The 12270-nt window shown below is 47.3% G+C and overlaps 1 protein-coding gene across 9 annotated transcripts in view; it reads right to left on the bottom strand.

Annotated features, from left to right (window-relative positions):
• Positions 1 to 12270, bottom strand: part of FRMD4A (FERM domain containing 4A) — a 367626-nt gene that overhangs the window by 22242 nt on the left and 333114 nt on the right. For all 9 annotated transcript variants that reach the window (XM_027722476.2, XM_027722475.2, XM_027722477.2 and 6 more), the window contains 2 exons: positions 7942 to 8083; positions 324 to 457 (listed from right to left, as the gene is read on the bottom strand). In XM_027722476.2, coding sequence (XP_027578277.1) covers positions 324 to 457; positions 7942 to 8083 — 276 coding nt within the window. The remainder of the gene's footprint in view (positions 1 to 323; positions 458 to 7941; positions 8084 to 12270) is intronic.

Genomic DNA, 12270 nt, shown 5'->3' with positions numbered 1-12270 from the left:
TCCTTCCTAACCTGCCATTTAGGTAGCAGCATATTCCCACCAAAGTCAATAAGAAGCCTGGCTGAACAATTTCAAACAGCAGACATGGATACTGAGCTCCCTCCTAGCCCCAGGCCAACTGGGTACCCAGCTGACGTGGGGTCCCCTTCTCTGAGGGGGAAAATGTCCCGGACATTGCAATCTGGAGTTGAAACAACTGGACTTTCCTGAGGTGACTGTGGAAGGTATCTCTTCTCCTGACCCCACGCCACCTCCAAACAAGAAGCATGCTATAACAATGCAAACAACAAAGTGTTACAGGTTATAAAATGTCCATTGCTTACCGCTTCACGCAGGCACAGTTTCTTTAGCTCTTCCAAGCGTTGGCGCAGTGTCTCTTCCAAAGCTTCTTGCCTGGATTTCAGTGCAGCCAGCATGTCTTTCTTGGCAGATTGAGAACTATCTGACTCTTGGGAACCTGTCAATAAACAATGATTTCACTAGGCCAGCTGACATCAGAATACACATCTGGAGTGCTTGTAATTTTACCAAAGCCTGGATGCAGTCCTTCCAAAAAGAAATTGGACTACGACATGAAGCAGGTGTTCCCCAGTCATGATTGTTTACAGCAAATCCTTAATGTTTAAGTGAACAGTCAGAGATTGGACAGTGGAGCACATTAAGACATTTGCAATCATTATCCGGAAATATAAAAGCATCAAAATTATTCATCTAAAGATCCTAGAACAAAAACACGTACAATTCCCATGAAAGTTCCCAATGGCAAGTAACAGTACAGTTTACAAAGCCCTGGAGACGCATTTTTGGGAAATTAAGCCTAAGAGAAGCCATTTGACAATACAGCCTACTTCTTAAGAACTGCAATTATCCTGGTAGCAAACACGTAATTCAATCCACTTATGGGGCCTGTTCTATGAAAAACTGTAATGGAACAAAATTACCTAGCAAGATTCCTGTAAAACAAACTGAAACAACAACAACTATAGGTCCTTCTGGGATAGTAGCTGTTTCTTGTGAAGACGTAGGTCGAGAGATTTAAACTGCGTGTCCAAATGGTTTGACTTTTCAAGTGGCAACTACCCAGAAACTTCCACTGACGTAAGTCCATGCATTGAGTCAGACTGTTGCTCAGATGTTGTGACATTTCTAATTTCATCTCTTTGAGGGAACTTATTGATGAAGTAACTTTATCCTTTCTCCCCACATCCAGCAAAGGATGGAGATTCTCCTTACCCCTCCTTTGGCTGCTACGTATTAATATAGGGGTTGGACTAAATGATCTTTGAAGGTCCCTTCCAACCCAAGGGACCAACCCAAACTGGGAAGGAAGTTGTACCATTGCTCCCTTTGCAGGCATGATACAGGACCCTGTGTGACCCACACTCTTGGATCCTCTAACCTACCTAAAATGGCACTGGACACCTATGTGAAGGCAGCTGGATTGTTCTTGGTGCTTTGTAGACACTTCTTGTGTAATGCTGTAGGGTTATGCCTGCAGAAAAGCCTTTGACCTGGCAATGCTTTCAAAGGGATTCCTCCTAGTCCTCAGTGGACTCAGCACAGGCTGTTCCAGGGTGACTCTGGGGGGCTCTCCTACCCCTCTCGAGCAACGAAGCAGAGAAAGCAGACCTTTATTATCTGCAGGAATCAGATACAATGGGATGCTACATGAAATTTTCTGTGCACCTGTCAGGTGGGGGTGAGAGGGGCTCCTAGATACATTTGCAGCTTGGCTGCCAAGCATTCAGTGAAAACACTCAGCCCAAGGAGGTTGGAAAAGCTGTTATTTCACAGAGCTTTGGAAGGAACCTGGGAACAATTCTTTGTTTTGGCAGCAAAACAGTGAAATTTGTGCTTTTAGCTTCATCTTTCATTGCTACTATTCCAGCAGACCATTAAAGCTAAACTGAAAGAGGACTGAGGCAAAAAATGCCACAAAACACTTCTGCATTGGCCCAGGGGGAGCAGAGAATCTCACAGTCTTTCCCACCAATATTTTCTGCAGTTTTCATGTAGGAAGACAGCTGGCACTTACTCTATGAAACACCACCCTGCTTTGTTACATCTTTTATTGGGCTGTCCTGAGGTGGGGGCAGTGGAAAAGGTCTCTCTAAAGGTCAGCCAGGTTGAGCAATATCAGACAAATGAGGAGACCCTCATGGTAAGATGCTTGTTTAGTTGCTGTAGTCATCCTTGTTTGAGTTGGGTTTGCCCTCATAGAGCAATAACACTCAATTCTGCACACACGCCTGTGCTGCAAGAACTTGATGGGATCTTCCAGCAGAGCCTTGTATTTGCACTGGCAGGGAAAGCCCTCTCCAGCATTTAGTAATTCTTAATAGTAACCCTGGTGAGCAGTTACTAGCAAAACTGAACTGCTGAATTTCTTCACAGACTTGTCAACAAACTGCAGAGTCCTGGTAAAAAGTTGCTCATGATTCCACCATATGTTTCAAACCTTTTTTTTCTTTTATGACAACTTTAATGACCTACGTTTTCCTTTCAAGTCCTCTTCCCCTTTCCTTCCTCTCTCTGCTCCACACCTCCACGCCAGCCTCGAATTTATTTTTAAAAGCTATTCGTTTTTGCACTGTGGGTTGCCACAGCAGCTACATACAAACATTTAAAAGCATATGAAGAGCCTAAAGCCTGGCCAGGCGCCTGTGCTGCTTTGGGGTATGCCGACAAGAAGGAAACGAGCGGCTGCTGGTTGAGCTGGTACAGACCCAAGTCAAGCACAGACAGTTCACAGCATCTGCTCCAGCTGTGCTTACCCTGTGTGAGAACCACACTGGTCTCACCCCTGATGCCGTCGGTGGCAGTGCCCACTGAGTGCACATTTTGCCATCTTTTTCACCCCTCCCAGAAAGCAAAGGAACTGGGGGAGATCTGGAAGTGTGCTGTCGCATCCTGAGTGAAGCAGTGGGGATACTGCTGAAACCAAGGTCAACCACTCCTTGGCACTACTGTTTGTTTGTTTTATTTAAAAGCTGAACTATTTTGGGGTGTATTATTAGATTTTTATGGGTTGGATTCTCTGCTTGTTCTCACAAGTAAAAAGCAAATGGAAACTTGATCAGCCAAGAGAATTACAGTCATGTGCAGAGAACAGTGCTCTGTATTGCTGGGTGCCTACAGCTTCCATTAGAGGCTCTTTATTTATAAATATGTATTAATTCAGCCTTGAGCAAGGCTGTGACCCCAGACCCACTTCTAAACCCAGCGGCAATTGACCCAAAAATGTCAGGACAAATCAGATAACCATAAAAACAACCAAAGAAATAACCAAAGACCAGCACAAACCAAATCAATGAAGCAGATACTACCTTAAATCAGTCTTATTAAATATGATGCTCACTGAGTTTCGGATGCCCAGTGCCTTCTGAAGGGCATCATCAACAGAGAAAAATCAGCCCTGAAAGATCAGTCCTAACACAAGACTCCTGCTGCAAATAGAAATGGTTGACTGGGAGGCTTTCTCAGGTATTCTATCTCCCACAATTGTTTAATACACTAAACAGGAGAAATGTTGCTGAAATAGGTAATTTTCTCGGACAACATTTGAACCTTTCTGTGAAAGTTATTATTCAGCCTCCTTCTCATTTGCTGTGCAAAGATTTACCAAACTCTGCATTTTAACACACATTTGATGTCCTTGAAAGAGGTATGAAAACACACTAGGTAGTAAGTACAGGGCCTTCTCTTTGGTGGGCACCAGGAACCTGCTCAGTAAGGGGCTGTTTTTATGTGTATGTGCCCTTTCTTCCTTAGCATACAGGATGGAACACAAGTCTTGGTGACCTAAACGTTTACTTAATACCCTACTAGTTTGTGGAAACACCACTCATCATCTGCCACCCATTTGGCCTCTCTGGGCAATTTCTCCATCCACTGACATTCAGAAGAACATGAACTGTGAAACAGGGGGAAACATGGTCCTCCCTATCCAACTCACTTCTCCACCAGAATTCATGGCTGAACCTCATCGGTGCTAACAGGCTGGTGTCTGATTGCTCCAACACTGGTGAGGTCAGGACAGTCTTGATGGTGTTGATGGGGACATCCAGCAAGTGATTCAAAGGATCTGACTGAGTGCTGTGCTGTGCAGGTCTGCTGGGGTCCTGGCTACTGGATGTTGGCTCCAAGACAAGCTTTGATTTAAAGCTTGTCAAAGGGATGAGACCAGCAATACAAGCCACCACTTTGCAGAAGGAAGCCCTACCAGTGACTCATTGTTTGTCCCTATTTCCTCCACCTGTTGTAGCAGAGTGGAGTCAGCTTGGAAAAGGGATAAATGAGAAGGTTGAAAACAAGCACGGAGGACAGAGGGGATGTGAAGAGCAGAGGGAGCCAAGTCTTGGTGGTAGTAACTGTGAGGGGAGAGGAGATGCAACAAAGTGGTCGAGGAGCAGCAAGGCAAAAGCATTCAGGCATCTCTTCTCTTTCTCATTCTGGGAGTCTCCTGTTTCAGGAAAAACACATCTAAATATGGCAAACCCTCCATGCTACATCCAGCTGCTGGCTCTGGCTCACTGGCATTTGTCTGAGGTCCCCGTGGAAGGCTGTTCCCCGAGCAGGGAGGGAAGTTCCCCCCACGCCTGCTCCGTGCCAGAGCTCAGGCTGACTCACCGTGCCAGGATGTCAGTGCACAACAGCCCACAGCCTCAGACGGCCGCTATCTGCTGTTCTCCTGTCTCTGCCCGACACATAGGATATCCTCCGCGGCGCGCGGGAGCCCAGCTGGAGCTGCTCCGCACAGGATGCGCTCAGATATCCTGTGGGCGACTCGTCTTTGCGAGCCCCTGCGCTCACGGGCTGTGATGGAGACCATGTGGGTGCTGTTTGTCCACTCCGACACCCGCCGGGGCGGTCCAGCCGGGATACGGCCTCGCCGGATGGAGCGGTGGGGGCCTGGGAAGGCTGGCTGGGCTCTGTCATGGGATTTTCAAACCTAAACAGGCCCCTGCACAGGAAACCTCCACTGCTGCTGAAGGAACGGGGCTCAGGGACCGGAGGCTCCTTGAATGTGTCTGCAGAGCTAAAGCAGAGGTGCTCCTCTGTGGTGTCTCCTCTGACCATGGTGATGAAGAAGGTGGTCTGGAGTTCAGTCCAACAGTAACCCAGTGGTTACAGGACTCCTCACTAGCTCAGAGCCCTGCAGAACTCTTATGGCACAAACTGCTCCATAGGAAAAATCCACCTTAGACCTAACTTCATTTTGTTCTGCTGGCTTTGATTAAGGTTTCTGCCAGTGTAAAAGCTTTCAGTCACAGACAAATCAAAGTTGTCCAGGGATGGCCCATAGATCCTGAGCAGAAGATCCCTTGGCTAAATCACAGCAGCCCACTGTTCTAAGGAGGCCACTTCAGATCCAAAATGAGGACAAAAGTTACAAATTCAGTTTGTCAGAAATTAACTTGTGAGCATCAGGTATCAAAATTACAACTCTGCAGTGGACAGGCTGAGATCAAGGACCTGGGAAACACGGAGAAGTGGAGGCTTTGGCCCTGAATTGCTGTGATCATGAGAAAGCTACTCCCCAGCGTAAGATTCCATCTCCCCTTGGCTGTGTCTTCAGACTGTAAGTGACGTGGGGCAGGATCTTTGCCAGACAGTGTGACAGCTGGAAGCAACAACAAACTTTTCCTTGCAGACTTGCTGCAAACCCAGGGGAGACATGCCAGTTTTGGCATGTTCCTCGTGGTGCTGACAGCCCCTCCAGTGAGGACGAGTGAGATGGAGGGAGGAAATGACTACAAGTAACTTTCAGGAAAAAAAAGGACTGAAAACAGTAGGAAAACGGGGGCACACAGAGGCTCGGTCCTGCCCTTGTGATTTCGAGTCACTTGAGGTATTTATAGCCTGGAAATCTACTGTGGCCACTTAATCATTTGCACTTATTCTCTCCACTGTGCAGGCTGTACTGCGATAACCCATCATTGTTGTGGTTGTGCGCCGATAATCTTTGGCACAATGGGAGGAAACACAAAGGCTGGGACAGAGCCAGTGACTGTGCCCAGTGGGACAGGCAGTGAATGCCCCCTCCTGTCCAGTGGGACAGGGATGGGACACCTCTGCCAGTCAGGCTCGAGGGAAGGGGCTCTTGGAGCAGAGGGGTCTGAGTGACTGCGTGGAAGCAATCCAAGGTTTCCAATTCCCTGGTATCTGCCCTCTTCCAGATGTCTTCTCTCAATACTTCCTTCCAGCTGCTTGTAGGTTCTGGAAGACACACAGCAGCAGCAAACCCCACAGCTCTCCTTACCATTTTGTGGAAAGCTCTGTCCTCAGTGCTGGTAGGACATAAAAGGCAGCTCTGAAGACAGGAACCCAAGGGGAGCATTGGTGCTTGCCTGGCACACCAGCAGCACCTCGACAGAAACAGGGGTTCACACAGTCCTACTCAGGCATCCAGGTAGAGAGATCCATTCACCCAGGATTGAAGAAATGACTCACCTGGTCAATGAATTTTGCATGGGCCTAGTCACTACTGCAGTTCTGCTGAGTCTACAAATCCTGTGCTCAGCTAGAAAGGATTTGAGGAAGGAGCACATAAATATAGAAATAAAAGCATGGGCAGCTCCAAGTTTGGAATTTCCAACCACATAACCCTGCTAGGTGCTGGCCCTACAGTAGGTTTTCTGGGCCTGATTTTCTGCTGGCTTTCACCTGGCTGCTGCTCTCCCCAGGTGTAAGAGCAGAAGCAGACCCTCATGTTTTTTTCCAGGAACACAAAAAGACAGTGTATGAACACGGAAACAGGATTACTACCAAGTAGCTCTCACAAACTTGGGAATGGTGCCCAGGAGGCTGGGATCTTGGATAGACCTTAAGAACTTTCTTGGGGTACTTAACGTTATTTACTTTCCAGCAGGAGAGCTGGAAAAAATGCCAAACAAACAAAGAGTTCCAACAACCCGACACCAGTCTGGGAGCTGCTGAGCTACTGCAACTCCCTAAGCGATGGGAGGCACACACAGTGGATTGTATACTTTGACAGGAAGACCTCAGGAGCAGAAAGGCAACTCTGTTTGCAGGCAAGGCAAGGAATTGCACAGCAGGCAGCTCTGGAGCTCTGTAAGTATCGCACATTTTAACCCCTTGCTGAACATTTTCCAAGCAGGAAAGTGCAGCTTGTAAGAGACATGAAGGATACAGTGATAAAAAGCTTATTTTACTACACCAGTGTGGGCTCAATTTTAAAGCATTTGCATTCTTATATGGGCTCTCCCCTTGTCCAAGCACGAGAAGGTTTTTCTCTGCTGTTATACATCTCAACACATTTGGTTTTGATAACTTGATGTGACGTTTAACAGAAGGTTAATTGACTGAAACTCTTAATTATAGTGATACCAGCAACCTTGCTCTCCTGAATACCTTCTCACCTAAGCAGCTTCAAGCTCTCTGCCACTGGTTCGGTAGAGAGTGCTAGGGAATAGCTCTGTTGGGCCTGGGACACCAGCCAAAGTCCAGCAACAGAGAGGCAAAGCAGATGTGCACTCTGTGAAGAAGATACCCTGCCTCAACACCGCTGAGGGACACCACCAGTTCCCAGCCTCAGCTTCCCTCGTGAGCTGCACTGGCTCACTGCTTCCTCACTGCTGGCTGGGCACTCCTTCACAAACCCATCTGCCTCGGGATGAGCTGGGAGCCAAGAGATGGTCAGGGTAGAAACTGTGAAGAGACACCAGGTTTCAGCTGGAAATTGAGAGGTTGGAGATGACATCCTGGAGGAAACAAGTGGTGGTAAAGAGAGAAGGGGAGGCTGCTGCCTGTGCTGTTTGTGGAGCAACATGCTGAGAGACAGACTGACACCCGGACATATAGAAAGGCTGAAGGGAAGTGACTTTCATTTCTGCAGCGCAGCTTCTGGCTGCTCCCCATTACACCATGACCGTGGCCCTTCCCACCATATTCCCTCTAGTTACAGGATAAAGGACCTACCTGATGACAGAAGACTCCCGCTGCTGCCGCTGATAATTTTGCCTTTACTCCCCATGTTGGCCAGCTTCGAGGTCTTGAGCGTTCCAGTTTCGGTCAGGTCAATCGCAATCTCACTCAGGCTTCTTGCAGCATGAATCTTGGACTGGAGGTGGACACAGGAGTTAGTAATGATCTAACACTTCTCTCAAGCTCACAGAAGGAAAAAGACCTTTCGCTGTGGCAGGAAACAGGCCTCCAAAGCAAACTTGGATTATTTTACAAGAATAGAAGCAATCTGGCACAGATTGCCGCACTTTTTACATTCTTTAGTGGGTACAATTCTGGCATTGCTTCCTGTTGTTTGGGTTTTTCTCTGCTTTGCTGTGCACATTTTTCCCTCTTAAACAAAAGATGTATGGAGTCACTGTTTTACCACATACAATAAGAAACCTTCAGAAATGCCTGCATAATAACCTGAAAAGCTCAAAGGCTAAAGACCATCTCTAGCATCTAACGGAAGCCAGGAGGGGCTTTTAAAAATCTGCAATGAGCTTTGGACCAAGACACAGTGAGGACATGGTTTAAAAGGGCTGTCATGAGAAGCTAGAAGAAAATACTAGCAGGAAAACACATTCAGGTTTTGTTGTCCAGACTAACAAGCTGCATTCAATGCCCCTGTTGTGAGGGACCTCTTCAAAGTATTAACATTACTCCAGTAAGAAACAAGAGCCAGCCACCTCAGTAACTGGCCACACTAGGGCAGGGAGTTACCCATTGTTCACCACGAAATGTCAACAAGATAGTTGTAGTCTGTAATTACAAAAAAGTAAACATGCATAGTGTGTAAACCTATAAAACAGAACAGAACAGAACAGAATAGAATAGAATAGAATAATTTCAGCTGGAAGGGACCTCCAGCTATTATCTAGTCCTCCTCCTATCTTAGGAGGGAATGAGTGGACTTCCTAAGATGTCACTCTTTTTCCATTGGCTATGGAAGGATTTGAGACAAGATGATGCCTGAAAAGTTGAGATAACTCCAGAACTTTCTCTTTGTTGAGCAGTAAGCTCAGATGTGGTCATGTCTCCAGAGCCAACAAAGGAAGAAAATGTTCAGGGCAAGGGGGTCAGCAGCCCTGAGCACTGAAATGAGCATGGCAACTGCTTCCAGGGTTGGGCTCACTCAGTCCTTCCTAGTGGCTGCCTTGCCCCTGCCATGCAAACCCCACTGTCACTAACTCACCAGCCACCTCCAGCCCATTCTCCTGACAGCCTCTAGCAGGTGCTTAACATGAACAAGAGGATCAAGAACATTGATCAAAGTTGCTGAGGATGGCCCTTCCAGCACTACTGGGAAGAAGAACCCAACATACAAAGGTCTTGGGTGGCCACAAGAATTTTTCAGTCCTTTTTTTGACCAATACAGCCTTAGGATCAACTTAAAATAGCAACTGCCACATCAGAACAACCCTCTCTAGTCCTCTGTCTCATTTCTGACTTGAATTATCTCCAAGAACTTAAAAAGTAAGGAAACTTTTCATTGTGGAATTATCTGTCCACATGGAAAATTTCCTCCTGCCTCTTCTGAACTGATATTTATGTTCTGAGCTCTATTTTATGTATTATGCATCTATTTTATGTATCTATTTTATGTTGTTGAAGTCACTTCAGGTAACAAACCACCACGTTAACAAGGAGGGAACTGACAACCAGGGAGAAGCTGGCTGTCTGTACCAAGGCACACAAAGTAACTGCTATTTATCTCCAAACCTGGAAATCTGCTTCTTGCTGCCGACCCTCATGTGAACCCCTCAGTCACGGATGGAGGGAGCTGGAGCTCAGCCCGTCACCCAAATCTCACAAGCCTTGTGCTGCTGAGCTTGAATTAGCTTGGCCTCACAGGGCCACTGACCTGTAATTTTGATTTCCCAGAACGCAGAAAGCTGTTGGTACATCTTGCCAAGGCTCTCCAACCACATGAAGAGTGGTGAAGCCTCAGCTCAGGATCACCTGAGTGTTCACCTCTGCACCTTCTCAAGGCCAGAGAAGACTCAGCCCCAGCCACACAGTTCAGGCCATGGGCACATCATCACAGTGCTGACAAATCAGAAGCTGACTGACATCCATGTACCAGGGTGTGATCTGTTCCCACTGGAAGTGACATGAAGCAGGATTACAAGGAACGCTTGCCATGATGGGATTTTTGGTATTACTTCACATTCTTAGGAAGAAGAAACCATTTCAACAAGAACTAAGGCTGTATTGATGGCTCAGTGCTTGCTACACTGAGCTTCTTAGCTCTGTTACTGATGTGCTGTGGGGCTCTGGGTAAGACACTTAAGGTTAAGTTCTTAGTGATCCCCTGCCTCTGTTTGAGTATCAGTGAAATAATAAGGGAAGGAAAATGTCTCCCTGTTGCACGCTGTACTTTTAAGATTGATTTAAGACTGCAAATGAAGACAGCACTGGGAAAGCCTTGCGCTGAAAACACCCTCAGAAGTATTATAATAATTTAATATTCTTGGGTATTTATAGGCTCCATCATTACCATTCCGAGGTACACAAATGCCTCACAAGCCTATTTCCACAACAACACCAATAATAGGGCGTGTGTTCTCACTCATTGGAGCGCAGAGGCTGAAATACCCGCCAAGATGTCAGAGCAGATCAGTCAACCAGTTCTGACCCTCTTCAGCTAATGTTGCAACCAGTTAGACACTTCTCGTTCCCAGCAGTTCCTCCCTAAAATCAGCTTCAGGAGAAGGACAGCACTCTTTAACTTCTTGGATCAGATGTTTCTGGTCAGAAACAAGGCCTGTGAAACATGTTCTCCAAACAGCGCTGGAAGGTTTGTTCTAGGTGAGGAGGAAAGTTACTACTTTTATCTAACAAGATTTCCTGCTACCGAAGTCTTGATAAGGAGCCTGAGCATGAACAGCTGTTCTTGCTGCAAATCCAGACCTCTGGAGGTCTGACTGCCTCTGTCCTGCTGATTTATCCCCTGCAGGTGTACGTATGCTGCATGTAACCCTACACGGATGCAGGGTTATGTGTACCTTGTATAACCCCAGGAACAGCCATACTGATCAAACTCAATGTCTGCCTGACCCAATACACTGAGTCCTTGCAGCAGATGTCTTGGGAAGGCACAAATCCCAAGTCTGCACAGACAGACCCATCCCTCCTGCTCTGTGAGGTAGTGGTTTTCCTGTATTTGTAGGATAGTTACAGCGAGAAGCCCGATGGTTTATTTCCACTCATATCCAGAATGCAAATTGGGGTACACTCTGGCCCTACCTGTCTGGCTGGGCCCCAACCAAACTGCTGAGCGAAGGCAATGAGGCTGTCGGGTGCTGTTGTGGTCCTGGCTAGCACACCAAGCCAGCAGTGGCTGGAAGTGTGCCCTACATAGGCCAAATGGAAAAACAATGTAAGACAAAGGCCTGGCACCCCTGGAGCCAGAGAGAGGAAAAGCGAACCAGCAGAGAGCAGATAGGATCAGCAGGGCAGAGAGAGCTTCCCTTACAGAGGGTACAATTCAAACCTGTTGAAGCCATAGAAGAAAGTTTTAGACCTGATTGCAGTTGTGCTTACGGTGCCCTGCATTAAACAGCGGGGATGTAGCATCTCCTGAAAAGAATAGGGTTAATTTTCCATGCTGCCTCTGCTCCCTACAGCAATGCCAATCAGCATCGGGTGGTCTCGTGCTTTGGACAGGCTCTCAGCAGCAGCAGGAATCAGCCCAACAGCTCATTCCACACAGGCCACTGAGCAACAGCCAGTGCGAGGCCTGGGCAGGCTGTGTGCTGCAGACAAGGGTGAAAAGCTGGATTACACCCCATTAGCACTCCCCCGAGCCCTGCAGTCCCTCCAGGCTCAGAAATTTTAAAGCACTTAGCGCAGACCTGCCAAGTCTCATTTACATGGAGGGAGACTGGCTCATTCATGAGTCATTTCAAAGCATGAGGCCAAACAGATCCGCAGCACTGTTCTGACGGGGTCAGAGGGTGAAGAAAAATCCATAAGTGAAAGGCAGCAGTAGATGGACACTAGGGATGAATTTATCCCTCTTTCTGAGGTGCTGAGGCTTTGCTAGAGGTGATTTTTTGAAAACCGTGGCCTATTTTCTACCAGTTCACTCAGCCAGAAAGCCTTGCACTTGGTGGAACGTGCTGTTGAAAATTCCCACAAAACGGGACTTCTCGAGGTTTCTAGGCCAAACGTTTGATTGACTCAGTGCAGTCAACAGAGCAAAGACATGCCTTGAAGTCCTGCTGTATCTGTCTCCCCCCAAAAAAGGGAAGCTGACAGGAGTTCGGCACACTGACAAGTTTACTTGCAAGCTGGGGA

Source organism: Pipra filicauda, unplaced genomic scaffold (genome assembly GCF_003945595.2).
Source record: "Pipra filicauda isolate LSUMZ 115617 unplaced genomic scaffold, ASM394559v2 scaffold119_size3216105_pilon, whole genome shotgun sequence".
Taxonomy (NCBI): Eukaryota; Metazoa; Chordata; class Aves; order Passeriformes; family Pipridae; genus Pipra; species Pipra filicauda.
The sequence above is the reverse complement of the archived record's forward strand: the minus strand, read 5'-3'. Positions and strand labels throughout refer to the sequence as shown.